At 42.0% G+C, this 18,975-nt stretch overlaps 1 protein-coding gene and 1 long non-coding RNA gene across 19 annotated transcripts in view; one reads left to right on the top strand and one right to left on the bottom strand.

Annotated features, from left to right (window-relative positions):
* Window positions 1-18,432, top strand: part of LOC133376669 (uncharacterized) — a 50,892-nt gene extending 32,460 nt beyond the window's left edge. Inside the window, exons 2-3 of the long non-coding RNA XR_009760550.1 lie at window positions 7,794-7,896; window positions 17,899-18,432. This is a non-coding gene — a long non-coding RNA (uncharacterized LOC133376669). The remainder of the gene's footprint in view (window positions 1-7,793; window positions 7,897-17,898) is intronic.
* Window positions 13,564-18,975, bottom strand: part of TNS1 (tensin 1) — a 471,254-nt gene continuing 465,842 nt past the window's right edge. For all 18 annotated transcript variants that reach the window (XM_061609240.1, XM_061609243.1, XM_061609248.1 and 15 more), the window contains one exon: window positions 13,564-16,759. In XM_061609240.1, coding sequence (XP_061465224.1) covers window positions 16,615-16,759 — 145 coding nt within the window. In that variant the 3' untranslated portion in view covers window positions 13,564-16,614. The remainder of the gene's footprint in view (window positions 16,760-18,975) is intronic.

Genomic DNA, 18,975 nt, shown 5'->3' on the forward strand with positions numbered 1-18,975 from the left:
AGAAACAAAAGAAAATGATTTCCTATAGGAAACTTCACTAAAATTGCAAAGTAAATTAGACATATTTAAAGTGACCATCTGGACGATATCAACTGTCTTAATAATGTTGGTTCCTCCCTGCTAAAACAAGATCAGCACATCACATGTCTTGTTCCTATTATTTGGGCTGATTGCAGGTGTTGCCACCATCATCCTATGCTCAGAGACACGTTACCAAATTCTCCCAAACTACACAGCAAGTGGATTGGACTGTGAAAGACCAACCCAAGACTCTAATCACTTCCTTCTCCATTCATGGAGGGGGTGTGTGTACGCAGGGAGGGAAAAGGCATGGATAATCTAATCAAGGGGAGGGTTTTCAAATGTGTATCAAGAAACCACACCTACGCTTGTGGACAGTAGAATCAATCTAGAATGAGAGCAGCATGTTGAGGATGAGCATGAATGATTCCATACTGAGAAAATCTACACTTTTGTGCTACAGACAGGTTAGTATATATACAGTCTATGTTCCCAGAGGGTTCTCCTAGCACATTTCTAGGTACCTTCCTCACTAGAAAGTATGCCTACATAATGTAGATCACTTTTGTTCTATGAAACCCAGAATATGTATGATGGATGGAGCCAAAACAGGGCGGGGGTGAGGAACTACATAGTCAACTTAAAGAACACCACATTTTCATTCCAAATATTTGGTTTTGTGTCTATAGTTTTTCATCCCTAACTATGAAAAGTAATACCATCCCAAACTCTGAGACTGTATTTCAGTCTTGGAAACAAAAAGGGAGATTTTTCCCCCCCGTAGAAGCCAGTCATGGAAAGCATTGCGGCTTTGCCTCCAACCTCATGAAGGAATAACAAGAGCATCTACTAACTAGGCTTTGTCAAAAGGATCTGTGGCAAAGGACATGATTGCTGTTCACTGGAATAAGAGAGAGAAAAGTAAGCCAATGAGGGGGCAGGGATCACAAGGCTTGTTTGACATAGTTGGGTGAAGGGGCTATTGCCACCAGTGCAGTGAATGAGCTGTTGCAGGTAGGGATGCTTGATGAAACTGATGGGGATCAGCATTCCAAAGCAAACTCACCTGAGCTGCAGCTCCCAGATTAATGTGCAGATTCCTACAAGGGAATCCACATTCCTACAAGGGCTACCTTTTACTTTATAGTCCCCCCTCCCTAAAAAAAACCAGGAAGTTATTAGGGCTGTGCATTGGATTCAGCAAATTCCCAAGTCCTAAGCCAAATCTGGTCTATTCGGATGTTTTTGCACCTCAGCCAAGTTGGATTCTGACAATCATGGATCACTATAGATCAGATTTGATAATAGAGCAACCTGGGGCATCGGGCAGGAAGAAGAGGCAGCCACGGCTCTCCTTCCTGCCTGATGAGCAGGGGCAGTGATCCTCTAGGAGTGCGGGTGCTGTTTTGTAAGGGCAAACCAGCATTGCAGAGGATCACGCCCTCTACTCACAAGCCAAGGAAGCGATCCGGGGGGGATGCTTTTTTGCAAGGAAAGCCAAAACCTTTTGCAAAACAGCATCATGCAGGGCAAATTGACCATGCTCTCCCCTTCTCCCTCCCTGCCATATGTTGAATTAGTGGGGTTTTTATTTTTACTGTAATTAAACATGAGTCCCACCCTGAACTTATTTGGAAGTGGCTCCGATCCAAGGCAGGGGGTCCCCAAGTCGACCTAGGGCAGGTTGGCCAGATGCCTCCCTTCCGGACTGGAGCCACAGGGAGGATGTAGGGAGTGTGCTCAGCCCTACAGGTCACTGCTTCTTGAAACAGCACAGTAGCTACCACACACATTGGAAATGAGGCTGAAAATGCCACTGGGGTTCAGGAAGTGACAGGACATAATCATGTTCCCTACTTCCTTCCCAGGGACTGTGAACAGAGAGAAAGAAAAAATAGGTCTGCCTCCATGGTTAATGAAGCCTTCCCTGATTATTCTAATAGCTTTGGAAGGTAGTGAATGTTCCTGTTTGGGATGTGCACCTAAGGCAAAATTCCAATCAGGTCTAGCTTTGTCTCTTTGGAAAGTGGGTCAAATTCAGCTTGGACTACTGCAGAGGGCACCTGCTTTGACTTGGGTTCAAGTGGAAACCTCACTTTAGAAAATCCCTTCATTTTGGTCCCCTCAAGTGAGCCAATCAAACACTGAGGAGGGGCAGAGCTTGGAAAAGTTACTTTTCTGAACTACAACTCTCATCAGCCCCAGCCAGCATGGCCACTGGATTGGGCTGATGGGAGTTGTAGTTCAAAAAAGTAACTTTTCCAAGCTCTGGGAGGGGGCACTCAAAGGGGCCCAGTCTTCCCTGCCAAGCTGTCCTGGTCCCAAAGTGGGAAAGGTTAGGAGCCAGGAGGATGAGGGCAGCAGGCAGCAGCTTCAACAGCTGCTCCTGCTGGCAAGGTCTTTCACCTATGACCACCTGGGTTGACCCATAATGCCCATCGGCCCCATATGACATATATTCAGTCCTGGCAGTTCAGTAGGAGTATGAAGATGGGCAGCAGGTCTAGGTACTGTCACTAGATATTTGAGAAAAATAGGGATGGGTGAGAATTTTAATTCAGTTCACATTTCAAGCAGAATTTATCAAACTTGCAATTTCTGAAATAATATGAGAACTGAACACTGCCAACCTTTTTATGAGGCTTTGATGTGTTTTTAGCACCTTTGTTTGCCGCCCTGGGCTCCTGCTGGGAGGAAGGGCGGGATATAAATCAAATAATAAATAAATAAACCTTTGAAATTCGCATGTATTAGAATTTTGGGATGCAGTTCGCCAACGAAACAACATTTACAAAAATGCATATATTAGTGGAAAGTGTGCATAAAAATAAATACATGAGTGAAAATAACATGCAAAAAGGCATGCTTGCAAAAATGTGTACCTTTATCAAAACTGCCTGCAAAAATGTGTTTCTTTTGAGATGCAATTAAGATGGTAGAGAATTTTTATGAGGATTTTTTTAAAAACAATTCGCAGATTGCTGCAGAAAAGTAGAGAACTGAATTTAACATTGGTAAAATGAGAAACTGCGAGAACCGAAACTGACAGATCCTTCCATCCCTAGAGAGACATCAGAATTCCTAGCTTGCTGCATTTCATAAGAACAGCCCTGCTGGATCAGGCCAGTGGCCCATCTAACCAGCATCCTGTTCTCACAGCAGCCAACCAGATGCCCTAAAGGGAAGCCCAGCAGCAGGACATGAGCTCAAGAGCACTCTTCCCTCCCCTCCAGCAGCCTTAGACTGTAGAGGCAAAGCATAGCCATCATGGCTAGTGCCATCCATAGCCTTATCCTCTATGAATTTGTCTAATCCTCTTTTAAAGCCATCCAGATTGATGGCCCTCACTGCCTCCTATAGGAGTGAATTCCACAGTTAACTATGTGCTATGAGATGTACTTTCTTTTGTCTGTGCAGAATCCTCCAATATTTGGATGTCCACAAGTTCTAGTGTTGTGAGAGAGGGAGAAAAACTTTGCTCTATTCTCTTTCTCCATACCCTGCATAATTTTGTACATTCCTATATCTCCTCTTATTTGCCTTTTCTCTAAACTAAAAAAGCCACAATGCTGTAACCTTTCCTCATAGGGGAGTTGCTCCATCCCCTTGATAATTTTGGTTGCCATTTTCTGACCCTTTCCCAACTCTACAATATCTTTTTTAAGAGGTGAGACAATCAGAACTGTACACACTATTCCAAACGCAGTCACACCATAGATTTATATTACAGCATTATGATATTGGCAGTTTTACTTTCAATTCCTTTCCTAAAGATCCCTAGTGTGGAATTTGCCTTTTTCACAGATGCTGCACACTGGGTCGACATGTTCATTGAGGTATCCACAATGACCCCTGTTGGGGTTTATGAGCTAAAACTACTGTATAGTTCTATCTCTAGCAGAGTAAAAATAGCAAAAATGGAATTGAGCAATAACTAGCCCAACCACCCCCTCACACTGTCTAGCAAAACAAAGCAAACAGTTTTCTTTAGTAAAGTATGTAAAATAGATTTACTCATGACCTTTTCATGTGTATAGTAACTCAAGCTTAGCTTGAAGAAAGAAAGAAGGAAGAAGGTTACTTCAATCCATAGTTTCAATTTCTGTTGAGGAGCAGCTCCTGCTCCTGCTTAGTCCATGTGGTAATGGAGAATTCAAAAGGGCGGAGTGAGGAAGGAGGGAGGACAAAACAACAAACAGGAAACTGCATCACAACAAATTATAGAGCTTTCTTGAGTCTTCCTAGAGATGGCACAACTAACTTACTGTACTAAAGTATTGCTGCGCACCTCCCCAATCTCCGAGCGGTGAGATTTCCAGGGTCCCTGTGCTCCTCCAGGGTTTGGTTTCCTTTGGGAAGAAGATCAGCGGAGACTGCAGTGTCTTTATGAAATATGGTTTATTTATATACACACATTCCAACCTGAGATTAGGATGGAGGGGTTCAAGGCATCAGCAGTCCAATATCCAGCTTTCCCATAAGTGTTGCAGGAGGCACCCCAAAGGCCATGGTGCAGAGAGCCAGTCTCTCTGTCTGCCTCCAATTCTCAGCAATTCTTGAACACAACTCAAAAACCCAAGCCTCTCCTAGTAGCCAGGAAGAGGGGGGAGGCTCTCCTGAAGAGTTTCAATGACAAAAGGGTCTTCCTGGCCCATTCACTGTTGCTGTGCAACTGATAGACTCATTATCCTACCTGGCCACTCTATTAGCTTAACAAAAGACTCATCTGACTAGCAGAGCGAGTTCCTCATTCCAAGGCACAGGATTCCAAATCAGAGGTTGGAAGGGGACCCACAGGGATCATCCATTCCAAACCCAAACTCATAACAGTATGTACAACCCTGCCCCTCTGGTGGTAGCATGCAAGGTTGCCTATTCTTAATAACCCCAAGGTCTTGTTCCTGGTCAGTCACTGCCAGTTCAGACCCCATGAATGTATTTGTGAAAATGCGTACACATGAAGTTGCAACATTTAATATTTGCTTACGCTGAGTTGCATTCGCCATTTTACTACCCATTCACTCAGTTTGGAGAGGTCCTTTTGGAGCTCTTCAGAATCCTTTTTTTAACCACCCTGAACAATTTAGAATCATCAGCAAATTTGGCCACCTCACTGCTCACCCCCTAACTCTAGGTTATTTATTACCAACTTTAAAAGCACAGGTCCCATTGCCGTTCCTTGGGAGACTCCGCTTTCTACTTTCTACATCCCTCCATTGGGAGAATCATCCATTTATTCCTATGCTCTGCTTCCTGTTATTTAAACATTAGCTGGGTTCCTGGCGAGTTGAGTCTGTAAAGTGATTGTACATAAAAGCTGTGAGCCTGGCCTGGAAGCCCTTTGTGTAAATCTTACCTCACTTGTAATACAAATACCATTATAATATTGGTCTACCTACAGGGTAATTGTGAGGATTACAGAGGTAGCAAGAACTTTAAACTTGAAAGAGATTGGGTACCTGTGGTTGAAGCTTTTTGTTAAAGTCCTTTTCATTTCATGGCACTTGTACACCACTCAGAAAAGTAAGGCAGACATTTTGTCCAGGCATTGAGAGATTATCCATGCAGGAGCATAGCCTTCATACTAAAGACGCTGCTTTTACCGTCATGATAGATTTGCAAGGTCCACATTGGTTCTCAATGGAAGCTTCATATCCACTGTTTTCCATTCACACTAGTAGGCGTTCCTCTAGGAAGAATTAGTGCCGCTGTTTCCTTGTGGCCCTGCCCTCTAATTTTACATGTTTACTTCCTCCAGTTGGAAGCTGAAGCCAGGAGAGTGCCTCAGTGTGCAATTGACAAGAAAAAATGCAACTGACTAGACCCCCCCCCTCTCCCTTTTTCCATTATCCAAGCCTGAATGAAAGGTGGATGGGGGGCGAGTGAGTGAAAGGCAAAGTAGGCAGTGGCTGCGGCAGCTTTTGTGGGCAGCAAAGAGAGAGGGAGCAGGCAATAGGGCATTAAAAGAGAGCCCACCCACTAAAAATATCAAAGCAAAGCACCTACAAGGCGTGGCCAGCACAGCTGAGACGGCTTTTCCTTTCCTTTTCACCTTATCAGCAGATTGGGTTAACACGGATTTAAAGGGGAAAACTGCATGATAGCTTCTGCTTGCCTGCAACGTCATGTGAACCATGTGAATTACCAGAGGATGCAAGTAGCACCAGACACACACTATAGTGTGCGGTTCCATACAATGTTGATAGGGGAGCTCCGATGCGTACCAACAACTTACCCCTAAATGATTCTTCAGTTATTTTAGCAAATGCATGGTAAGCAGAGAGAGGAATCACCAGCAGAGTATTTTAAGATCAGAAGAGGTCACACAGTAATTCTTGGTGCCTGAAGGATTGGCATCTGGGCGTGATGTCTGAGGATGGGATCCAACACAACCCTAAGGCAATCATTCTGTCAGTGGAAGTGCAAGGATTTCTGCTTGCACAATGGAATGTTCTCCCCTTCTCCTGGGCACCCTGAACTGTATTCTAGGCGTTCCCCCAAGCCTCTGGAGTAGATTTCAGAAGGGTGTGGTGTGCATGCAAGAGGGAGGGGGGAGTCCCATTGCACAAACAGAAATCCTTGCACTGACAGGACTCATTAGCAGAATACTGCTCTGAGGTGCTTGGCTGGCATTTATTGTCTAAATTTAACATTATTTGTTTTTGGGACCCTCTTTTTCCCCTAGGAATAAAAGACAGCCGACAACATTTATTTGATTAGTCTCAAATTATTAAAGCATTGATGGCGGGGGGGGGGACTGGTGTCCCTCCCGATGTTGTTGGATTCCAGCTCCCATCAGCCCACGCCATCATGGCCAATTGTTAGGTCAGATGGGAGCTGTAGTTTAGCAGCATCTAGAGGGGCACAGATTCCTCCTCCCTGATTTATTGAAATGGTCACATTACAACACAACTCTTGGAGCAGATGTATACAACATTGGACTGCCACTGGAAAACTATCTCCTGCATCCATTTCTCTTCAACACAGCTCCCAGCTATCCTAACTAGTAACTCACCTTGCCCCACAACTTCCTGATACCATGATGCTGTACATTTCCCATGCCTGTGATCATTGGCTGTTGATGGTGTCAGAGAGGGGGAACAAGGAACATTCATCCTGATTGGCTTGTGGGGTGTTTGCACATCTTCTGTTAGTCATTCATTCAATCCCACACTTGCCAGTGATATTTTCCCATCACTTTCCAAACAGCAAAAAGTCTGATGTATTTTAAAAGTGGGTTTAAAAGGGTGACAAAGCCTTTTAGGTTTCCACATTTAAAGTGGATTAAAGTTCCAATATGCCCTTAAATCTCTCTTGCAAAATGCTGACATTCTGAAGGCACATCCCTTGTTTCCTAAAGAGAGCAGGAGTGGTAAAGTGTGGAATGTGAGAATCCTACCCACCTAACTGGTGGAAAAGAGTTCATTAGGTGCAATATATCCAAGCATGATGTAGATGTGAATGACCTCCCCACTTTCTCTGTTGGTTTCCAGTGTAACTTAACTGAAAAATGGTTTGACTTGGGATAAGACAGCTTCTATATTTCTATGCAGATTTTTCTCAGCTCTTTATCTCATCTTCCCCCAGCACCCTTTTTCTTCCTCCCCTTTCTTTCAGCCACTTTTTCACTTGTGCCCCTGCCATTTAGCTTTTCCATCTTCTTTTACCTGCTACCTCCTGGGAATCTTCCCACTTGGATTTCTACTATTGCTTCTCACTAAGATCACTCTACTCCCCTTTGCTGCTAAAACAACTTTTCATTTTCTTCCCAGGTTTTGTCACATTTTTGGAAAGTCTTCTCAGTGGCTATAATGTCTGTAACTGTTCTGTGACATCACAGCAACTCAGCCAGTAGCAGCAGGAGGATGATTACAGGTAAAGACTGTCAGTTTTTAGCCTATGATATATTTTTTTAAAAAACAGTCCCCCATGTTCTCACTGAGAACCTCTCACAAGCTTGTTGATCACCAACTGAACATGAGCCAACAGTGCTATGTGGCTGCAAAAAGGCAAATGCTACATAAGGCTGCATTAACAGAAGTATAGTTTCCAAATCAAGTGAAGTACTAGTTCCCCTCTATTCGGTACTGGTTAGGCCTCATCTTGGTACTGCATCCACTTCTGTACACTACTTTAAGAAGGATGCAAGCAACCAGAACAGGTTCAGAGGAAGGCAACAAGGATGATGAGGGGACTGGAAACAAAGCCCTATGAGGAGAGACTGAAAGAACTGGGTATGTTTAGCCTTGAGAAGAGAAGACTGAGGGGAGATATGATCGCACTCTTCAAGTACTGGAAAGGTTGTCACACGGAAGGGTCAAGATCTCTTCTCGATCATCCCAGAGTGTACAACATGGAATAATGGGCTCAAGTTACAGGAAGTCAGATTTTGGCTGAACACCAGGAAAAACTTCCGAACTGTTAGAACAGTACAACAATGGAACCAATTACCTAGGGAGGTGGTAGGCTCTCCTACACTGGAGGTGTTCAAGAGGCAGCTGGACAGCCATCTATTGAGAATGTCCCCCCTGCCTAGGAATGAAAGATTGTTTTCCATTCTGCACAATATTCACTGCATGTGGCACTGTTTCCAATTGGCTGCAGTTGGTATTCTGCCAAAAACTACATTATTCATCTTGCATGTCCACTGTGGCAAAATGTTTTATAAATGTCATTGTTATTACATTATTCTGCCCTGTTCATTTCAGTGCAAAGGGAACACAGTGCAGGTGTAATCAGGTCCGTATCGTTTGTGGATTGAAATCAACAGCAGCAGCAAATACTGTTTTGGCTAGATTGTTTTCTGTTCTGGACATGGATGAATAAGCTTTGGTCACATTTTCTGTCATCCCTACTCCTGCCTTACTCAAGCTCCCCAACCAGACCTTTTGTTGCAGAGGCTGGGGTGCTCTAGGGAGAAGTCAACATATGCCTTAACATTTGCTTAAGTGATAATCAGTGACAAACTAGGTATGTGAAAAAGCCCTCCTAAAACTGCTATTGGTCTTCTTGAAATAATTTTAGCCTTCCTCTACATTCTTCAGGTTTTTTGGCCAAGCAGGATTGGCTACATTCATCTCAAATTTCACTTTGGGCAAAATTCAAGGGCAACTCTAGAGCCAGCTGGGGGCTTCCTCTGTTATGCTTTGCAGTATACAAACTCTTTGGTGTGAGAGTGCAAGGGAGTAGGAGTGAACACAGCCACCACCATGATTTCCCTGTGCAAAAAAGTAGAGAGTCTTTATTCCTTCACTCCTTTAAAGTTCAAGATACAATTCCAGCAATCCAGACACCAAGCTGGGCATTGCAAGCAACAGTATATTTCATATAATTGATTTTGTTTAAAAACTTATCATTTATAAAGCCATACATGGAACTGCAATGAGTCAAGATAGCTGTACAAAGGGAAAGGAAAGCTTAGTTGTGCATGGCCCATTCACATAGGAACCATGAGTGATGCAGAGCCGTCTCTTATAGAAGTGACAAAAGTTATGGGCACAAAGATACAAAATATAAAGGGGAATTCTCTCTGTATAAATACATAGAAAGAGGGTTACTTCTGGGTTTCCCCCATCCCCTCTTGCTCCTCTTTGCATATGTGCAAGTGTGCATTTGCATGTTTGGTGTGTGTGTCTGTGTTTTAATAAAATTGGGAGGGAATGCAAGAAGGAAAAAAAAGGTTCCTTTAAAATACTGATAAGAAATCTGTAACCATAACAACAATGGCAGTCATAAAACAAAAACAAAAAACAGTTAATAGACTTTTTAAACTCCGGATCTGTACTGCTTATATTGGTTGCTTTAGCTGCAGTCCTAAGCATGCTTAAGCTACAATTCTGTATACACTTTCTTGGGACTAAACTCCATTGCCCTCTTACTTAGGGGTAAATCTCACGGATGTACTTCCTAGTAAACATTTTTAGGTTTGACCATTTGACTTTAATCTGGAAATGACACTGACCTCTAGCGGACCTACTTCAGCATATATTGAATGCAACTACTGGAAATCAATGGGATTGCTCCAGAAGAAGTCATTCTCTGCTGCTCTTTGTAAAGGTCCCTACCGTAACAGAAACCAGCACCTTAGTCCTAAACCCATTATTTGTAGGATCCCATGATTTAATGGACATTTCCAAGGAATATGGTTAAGAGTAAAATTTGTGAACCTCAATATTCCTGTGCCATTTTATGATTTTTTTCATTACGTCTTTTAAAAATAGCCCTATAGCCCCCCCCCAACAGTGTCAGGTATATTGGATTGCTTTAGCTAATGGAACATTTGGACAACAGGTTTGTGGATGTGCTGCCAGGTTGCCATTACTGGGGCACTGAATGAAAGAGGGACCGTGTTGAACAAGGTCCTTTAGTGTGGGGGAGAATGTTGATGGATAGATCAAAATGCTTTACAGACACTATTATGGCAAAGAATGGAACTACTACTTTTAAACTTACTGGACGCTTTACAAGGGGGCTGGAATAGGAAATGCTAGTCTTTATTGTTTTGCATGACAGAAGCTATTATGTTCATATATAAGGTTGGGAACTTATTACTCATGCAGGCACAGTTAATTCATTTAGTCTTCTCCCACTTGATTTTTAACTGACCTTCTTAGGTCAATCATAACACTCTCCCACTCCTCCAAAAATGCTCACATTCTTTCTGTTTCTGCTCTAATAAATAAAATTGCATGAAGTATTTTATTTACAATTCAAGAATGTTTTTTATCTTTTGAAAATGTGTATTAGGAGGGAACAGGGAACCCAGTGAATATAATATTTTATGGATGGATTCAGCTTGACAAGTTTGCTTTGTTTTAAACAAATTAGTTTGGGCTGACTTCTCTTGTCAGTGCAAGCTGACTGGAGATGAGGATTGTGTGAACATTTTTAGCCTCCTCTCTAGAAGTTAGATAGATCCAGCGAGGTGCAACAATGAGAGAAAGCGAGAGAAACTTAAGCATGCTGAAGAGGTTTGAAGCTAAAGTGGACAGCACTGTCCAGCCCTTTCCTATAGTTAAATATATATTTTCATGGCACCATTATACAAGTCAGGGGGCAGTGACCCACCTCCCAACTGATTTAATAATGCCTACTTCATCTGTGTCACATTATGTTGGGATGGCATGCATGTGGGTACTATGATTATGGTCATCTAATGCATAAAAGGTAGATCCAGCAATGGCTATTATCCATGATGGCCAAGGTACACTCTTAAGATTTTTAGTGGGCAGCTGATCACAGGCCAATTTTTCAGACAATGTCTGTGCCTTCTGTCTTCCAGAAAGGCCAGCAATTAAGCAGGCATAATGTTCACTCTGGAATTTAGCAGGGTACATTATTATGCCTACCAACCACTGGTTTGTTAGTTTGCCAAATATTTCATGAACCCACAGGATGGAATCAACCCAAATTAAGCCTGTTTTAAGTCAACCATGATCAAATTACTAAATCTGATTGCCAGAAGAGAATAATGGGCCGGTTGCCTCTTCATGTTCTTCCAGTGTGTTCACTTCAGATGCCTGGGAACAGGCTATTGAATGGTTTGGGGCATTGGTCTAGTATAGCAGTGTATCCTTATGACTTTGGCCAGTATTACATTAGCCAGCTACAATATTAGCTAAAAGCCCTATGTAGTGTAACAGTGTAGCCAGTCACCACAATGTAGACTTTATTTGGACGTCAAATAACCTCTGCAGTAGTAAAATATTCAAAATCTTTGCCAATGTAGGTAAACTACCCAGAGACAAAAAGGCACACTGCTTTCTCTAATGCTGTTTACTTTCAGTTTCTTTCAGAGGCATTTAGGAAGGGAATTAGCATTAGAAAATGGTTACTTATTTGAAGTGATATTTAAAACAAGCAATTGCAGCAACTTTAGGGGAAAATGTGGGATAGGGGGCTGTAGTTTTTATGTGTTAAGGCTTAGGGAATAGGATGTGAGGGTATCTGAATGGCTTTGTTCCTGTTCTCATGAAAACATCTTACTATGGCTTCCCAGTAACTTTCCTCAAATCTCAAGTTATATATAAAATTAGTTATCACCACCCAGCTGTTGGAAGGGTGATCAGAGTTTCACACATTTGCTAGAGAAAAACATAATGTAACAAATGAAAGTCACTAGGAAACAAGATTTAAAAGAAAACAGACAAACAAACTAAACAGGTAGGAAAGGGGCACATACAATAAATGTACAACCAACAGAAAGAGGAAAGTGCATTTCAAACAGGTATCTTTGGCAAGATTATGCAGTTCTTTGTGCACAGAGGAGGGTGTCTGTGTGCATGTGTATAAAATATAAGACCTTCTATTGGAAATGTTGAATTATTACTACATTGCATACATGGGATAAACGTAGATATCAGTCCCAGGCATTGGAAAGGAGATGGTGCCTTTCAAATAGGAGAATCTTCTCTTGAGCTCTTTCAAAGAAAATCAACAAAGGGCACAAGTTTGTTTTGGGGGTTATAGCAGCTCCTCCAGCATTTGGGGTTTGGCAGAAGGCAAACTAAACCAGTTTAGAATAGAGGCCCTCTCACCTGTGTCACAACAAGCCTTCCTAACTAAGCCAATGAAGAAACTGTGGCTGAGACAAAACAACAACCCAACCCAAGGATGACTCATTGAGTAAGCCGCTCACTAGCATCCTGGGCAAGTGGCTAGGTGGGGATCAATGGATAAAGAACATGGTGTAGGCTAATAGCCCCCAAGACAAAGGTAAAACAATCTGCTGCCCCCTGAAGTTGTGACAGTATTTTGAAAACTGGTTGCTGTCTTCTCACATACATAAGGATGTTCCTTTCCTGGGTTGGCACTGGCAGTCCATAAAAATGGACTGGAGGTGTACATTGAAATTTGAGTTGTCTTCTTTTGAGCCCTGCCCTATGGCTCTTAGCATAACTGGAGAGGCACACTGTCAGTTCAGGGAAGGAAAGGAAGGGTGAATAAAAGTCATACTCTTGCTGATCCAATCAAGATATACACAGAAATGGTTGGGTCTGGGGGAACTGTCATTACCCTGGCAACTGCTTGTGCCTCTTTGGGTTCTCTTCTTCACATGCACTTTGATAACCCTGGATCTAGAGCCACACTGGAGGAGCCACACTGGGAACCTGATCAATGAAAAATTGGGATAATAAATGCAAAAGTTACTCCTAAAAATTCAGCTTTTGTCTTGAATGCAAACTGGAATAGCAAAAACTTACATAATGTGATTAGCTTTGCCTCTGAAAATAAAGCCATAATTAGCAAGTACACCTAAAATGTAGGGATCTTTAAACTTTCCATCTTCAGCTAGTGAGTTAGTAAAGGAGCAGTGAACAGCAGGTATTCTGTTTGACATGCGTGTGCTTGCCATGATATTTACTTATATGTGACCACTAGAAATATTATATCAAGGTTCCTTCCTTTGAATGACAAAATAAAAATGAACCATAAAGTCTCAATACCACTCTCTGTGGCAGGACAGCAAATGATGACGTGGAAGGGTGAAATTGCAAATTTTAATTTTTGAAAGCAGTGAAAAAATGAAGTCTGAAAAATAGAGACTTTCAAAAAATATATATATTTATAATATTTATATATATATCTATAGACACAGTGTTTCTCTAATTGGTTAATGGCAGGGTGAGACAGTCGCAGGTGAGGGAAGGGAATTACCTTGCTTGAATTTTGCAGAAGGAGGGAATTATTTGCAACCTAGAAGATAATAAGCTATCACAGTCTCCAGTGTCCCATCTGGATGGGACAGAGCCTGGACAATAACACCAAAAACTGATGCTCCCACTCCATCCAAGGGACTGTCTGAACAATAGCTCTTGGATGCAAAACTCATGCTTTATACAGTATCCAGAAATACATCTCTCTCCACACACTTTCACACATATGCACACCGCTAACCCTTGCATCACTCAGCAATGAAGCACTAATTTATATATGCTCACTTGCTCATTACTAAAAATGAGGTGGTGGGGATGGGAAATGTTCATATTCTTGCACTGCCCTGTAGCATAATATCAAAATATATTGCTTTTAGGGGGCTCAGGAGAAGGGATGGACATAATCTTTTGAAACCTTGCCCATGTCAATAATACTAACCAAATAAGCACTTTGCACTAACTTATACATACAAAAGTCTATAATATAGACTGGGGTGGGGGGGTTATGGAGGGAGATGCAAATATCAGAGGAGGTATAAGACAGATTAAAAGAATTATGGCAAAAAATAAATACTTTTTGTGTAAATTTCACTTAATTTTTTTTTGATTACCTTACATTATTTTGTCAGTATATTTCATACATACATACATACATACATACATACATACATACATACATATATATATATTATATCAAGGCAATGAGAGAGCCATACTCTCTAGGAGAATTTAGGTGTCTACATAACTTGGAAGTCACATTTCGACTTTAAGTGAATGCTGCATGACTTCATATTGAAGTATCTCATCAACGCATGGCCTATCCCTAAAGACCTTCCCTCGCTATTTCAGGTTCTGTTTTATCAGATATCTTGAGGGAATTTTAGGGGAAGAAGCTTTTCATCAATTGCTTTTAGTGGAGAAACCTCTTGGAGGGCATCAGTCCAACCCACCCAAACTGTGCGCTATTGAGTCCCATTCAGTGTTATCAGCAAAGGATGTGAAGGGCTTACAGCCCACATGCTCTGTATTTGTTGGCTCAAGTTATTGCCATGCATGCTTGTCTCTTCAGAAGCTTTTGACCAGTCCCCATTGGACCAGCTGACAAAGCAAGCCAAAAGTGACTCGCTTTCAGCAGGAGCCTTGACTCTAGGTTAAGTAGAAGTTGAAGAATTCACAATAAACCCAAAGGATTTGACAAGTGGGAACATCTATTTGTCCATTCAGCATGTGGGATTTGCCAGCTGTAGATGCTTGAGAGGATGATAAGAAACTCCCACAATGCTATAGGAATCCTAGGCAATAGAAGAATCCCTCCACAGCCAAACAAATATCTCCTGCTTTCCTTACCCAGAGCCATTAGGGAATAGACAGCAATTCTGTGCACCTTCGCCCTCAATTAGGAATGCCAGAAGTCATGCTAGCAGAAAGACGGATTTGTGATGTTAGCAGAAAAAGACATAGTTCCTCTGCAGTTGCCACAAAACTACCTCATTTGCTATGGAATTTGCTGTGCAGGAAATGATTTGCAAGGTAGGAACTGCCTCCCTATCCACAACAAATGTCAGTCAACATTGCTAACTATGGGCTAGCGGGTCAGTGCAAGATCTGATGCTTGATGCTTCCAGAAGCAAATGCAAAGCTTAATGCGGCAAAACAATGAACTAATTCTGCTAAAAACCAAATTTGGAGCCCCAAATGGATATAGATTAACCAGCTATGGCCACTGGTTTTTGGAACAGGTATGGCCATGCTTAAGCCAAAGCTCACACCAACCTGGGTCTTTTTAAATCATTATTCTTAGTGGCTTCAAAATAAAATCTCCCCCCTCCCCATCACCAAATCATTCATTTTGCCTTTGCGTAACTGAGTAATTTCCAAGTAAGATAGAAAACGTGCATGTCTTCCAAAGGAGAAGGGATAAACTTGGACAGGGTTGTTTTTCCCTTACACAGGAAAGAAATGGCACTCCCAAAGTGCTAGTATTTTCAAATTTTAGGGACAGAGGTGATAGGACAGTTTTCCTGTTCATATGATCTACCATGGACCTCTTTGCATAGAAACTAGAAGATACTCTTTTGATTTGGCTAGCATACTCTTGAAATTAGCTGGGCAGGACTCCTTCCTCTGCAACTCTGGTATACAAATTATATGTGCACATGCATGTGCACTCATATTGGGGTGTGTGCACGTGTGTGACTCTATTGGTTAAAATCAGAACTTCTCACCTCCATAGTACATCTTGCACTGCTAGGACGTCCTCTAGCTGGAGTAATGGAGGCCTATCTTCTCGGAAGAAGGGGAGAATATTGGTGCCAACAATTCTGAATAACCCTCACTTGAAACTCAGCAGAGGCATGACCCTAACATTGCAAATTTCCACAGATACTCATCAGAACATGTGCACACCACACAAATGCGCACACCCAGGCACACATCCACACACCCCATATATTCAGCAGTTGAAGAGTTGGGAGCAATTACTTTCAGAAAGGGGTACCAATAATTGCTTGTTTGGCATGTCTCTCAATGTGATTCCTGCAGCTCACGTATACATGATTTTAAAAAGTTTGCCTTATTTTCTAAACAAGCAACTACTATATAGTCCTACCCCACAAAAGTTAATAAGATCCGTGCTTTGGCCAGTGGGGCTGAATTCTCTGATTTCATGCTGATCCAAAAAGCCAAAATTGTCTCCACCTCTTGAACTTGGCAGGGAAAGGCGATGGTGTCAGTTCCTTGGTTTCTGCTATGTACGGACATTTGGTTGGTTTGGGCTTTCCAGCAATTCAGACCTTTTCCCCTCTCCATCTTTCTCCCACCCCCATTGGTTCACTTCCCTCTCTCACAATGCACTTCCTCGCACTCGTTCTCGGAACAACTCCAAGTCCTTCTTCAAAATTCAAGGGCAAGAAGCTGCCTTCAAGGGGAAGGTGTCAGTTCATCTCTTCTGAGCAGAGCCGAGCATGACCCTGGAAACAAAGTTGACAATGGCGCCAGCTGGTTGATTGGGGTCCAGCTCAGCAAAGAGATGGCACACGTTGTCCGTTGTACTGCCTTGCTTCCGAGCCACAAAGCCAAAGAGTCTGCAGAGATGAGAAAGAAATGGGGGGGGGGAATGCATGTGTGAGAGAAAGCACACAGGAAAAGCCCACAGCTGTTTGTGGAGCAGTGATTGGTACCAAACTTAACACCCCTGGTATCATACCTGTGTTATCAGATAAGCTATCTACATATTCAATCTTCTACCAGTGGAACTTGAGACAAAACAAATGTACAACATTTTATGTGGAATGGGAGGGGGTGGGAAGGATGTGAATTACCAATGCTAAAATCTCATTGTCTTAATAAGGACAACATGGGTTTTTTCCCCAATTAGAACTTTTTAAAGGAAAGTTATAAATACTAGATGAAAGAGAAAGAGAATGTGATCCTGCTCCTGTCATTTCTAATTAGAGAGAGAGAAATCCAGACAGCTGGAGGTTCTAATAAAAACTCCCCTTGCTATAGACAGTACCTAAAATTAGTGGGGCCCATAAACCCTTAAGGTCCTGCTCCCAAGCTACTCAGCTAGCAGCAACATCAGGAGGAGAATGAAGAAACATAACCAGAGAGAGGAAGTGGCTGAAACTAGTCGCAACAGCTTGGCTTTTAATGAGACTTTTTTTCCAGTAAAGAAAAAGTATCATATTAAATAAAACAAACAATTTCCAGTGATGTACAGACTTTATACAGTGTTAGGTTCGTGTTACAGCCATATTAGACTTTCTGGAATCAAGCAACTAATAAATCTAATAAATAATAATAATAATTACAGGAATATTCCTCAGTTGTTGAATTGGAAAAAAAATATTAGTCTGATTACATTTTTCTATTTCATATTTTAATCCTATTTATTTTGCTAAACGAAAATGGAAAATCTTGGAAAGATATAAACAAGTCTCTGCATTTTAGTAATTGCAGAGAAGAAAAGGAGCTGAAATATTTTTCAGTCTCTTGCTCTGTCTGGTCGCCCTCCCCCCACGTCCCCCTTTGGATACATATGAAATGTGACCTCAACATGAAGTACCTGACTCCCCAGTGTGAGTATTGACAAGTTAACAACAGACAACAGTTTTTAAGTGAGTTGGACATTGGTATGATAGACTGCCATCACTGTTCGCGGTATACACATTCATTAATTATTCTGCTCTTGTCTCTAAATAAATTTTATATTTTTTTGAAGAATTGAAAGAACATGGAAAACCAGAGATGAGAGAGGGACAAGGACACACACCGTGGCAACACTGGCTCTTTCATAGTCCTTGCAACTTTCTGGAGAAAAACCACAACTATTGTCTGACTCCAGTCACAAGCAGAAATGCCAAAGGCATTGCCCTGAACCAGGAAGGGTGATTTACAGCAGGGAGGCAGGTGTCTGTATGTGGGGCCTTTTTGCCGGATTGGGAGCTGTATGTGCACACAGTTCTCATGGCTGGATCTCCACATCCAGAAGCCAGGGTTATGTATGCAGTTCCATTTGACTGATTCACATATGCAATGCCAAGCATGGTATTGACAGGATTGATAATTAGTTGGGGGTGAAGCTGCCTGAACCCAGGGCCTCTCCCCATTCCCTAGAACAGATAACCTGCACCAACTGACTAGGAAATGGGCACGTGCTGCTGCACGTAACTTTAGGAACAGGTCATTTTCCTTTTTGGTAACCAGACTCTCTTAAATACTTATTATTCAATTGTGTTCTCTGGTGTTGTTTTTTAAATCAGCATTTTCCATTGTAAATGAAGTGAAATTTGACCTGGTTTAAATAGTTTCCTTAAGCAAACAATTAAAAAATCCAAGCAACTTCATGGGCAATGGAGGATTCAGCCAGGATGACTTCCCTCAGGATTTCCTCACAGAGTTTAAAAACATTGAGCTATATCTCTGGAGATTTATTCTACTCTACTCGATATTATCAGAGGCGGATTCTACCCTTCTTTGTGATATGAATATGTTATTTGGAGAAGTAAACAATGATGCAATATGGCAGTGGTATATTCCTCCATTGGGAATCAGGGGCCATATAAACTCATGTGGATTATCCATGTGCCTTTGTGATTAGGAATGGGCTTTCCCACTTGTTCAGAAAAATATGTGTGCCTAATTGTCATGACAGGAGCGACAGGGAAACTCAACACTTGTGTAACATAAAGGCCAAGCTGGCCCCTTTCCCTAAAACAAAATAATTTCCTGGAACCTTTTGGCTCTTAGATCTTTCTCAGTCTGGCATTGCCTGCTTTCAAGACTTCTAGACCTCAGA

This window comes from Rhineura floridana, chromosome 2 (genome assembly GCF_030035675.1).
Source record: "Rhineura floridana isolate rRhiFlo1 chromosome 2, rRhiFlo1.hap2, whole genome shotgun sequence".
NCBI lineage: Eukaryota > Metazoa > Chordata > Lepidosauria > Squamata > Rhineuridae > Rhineura > Rhineura floridana.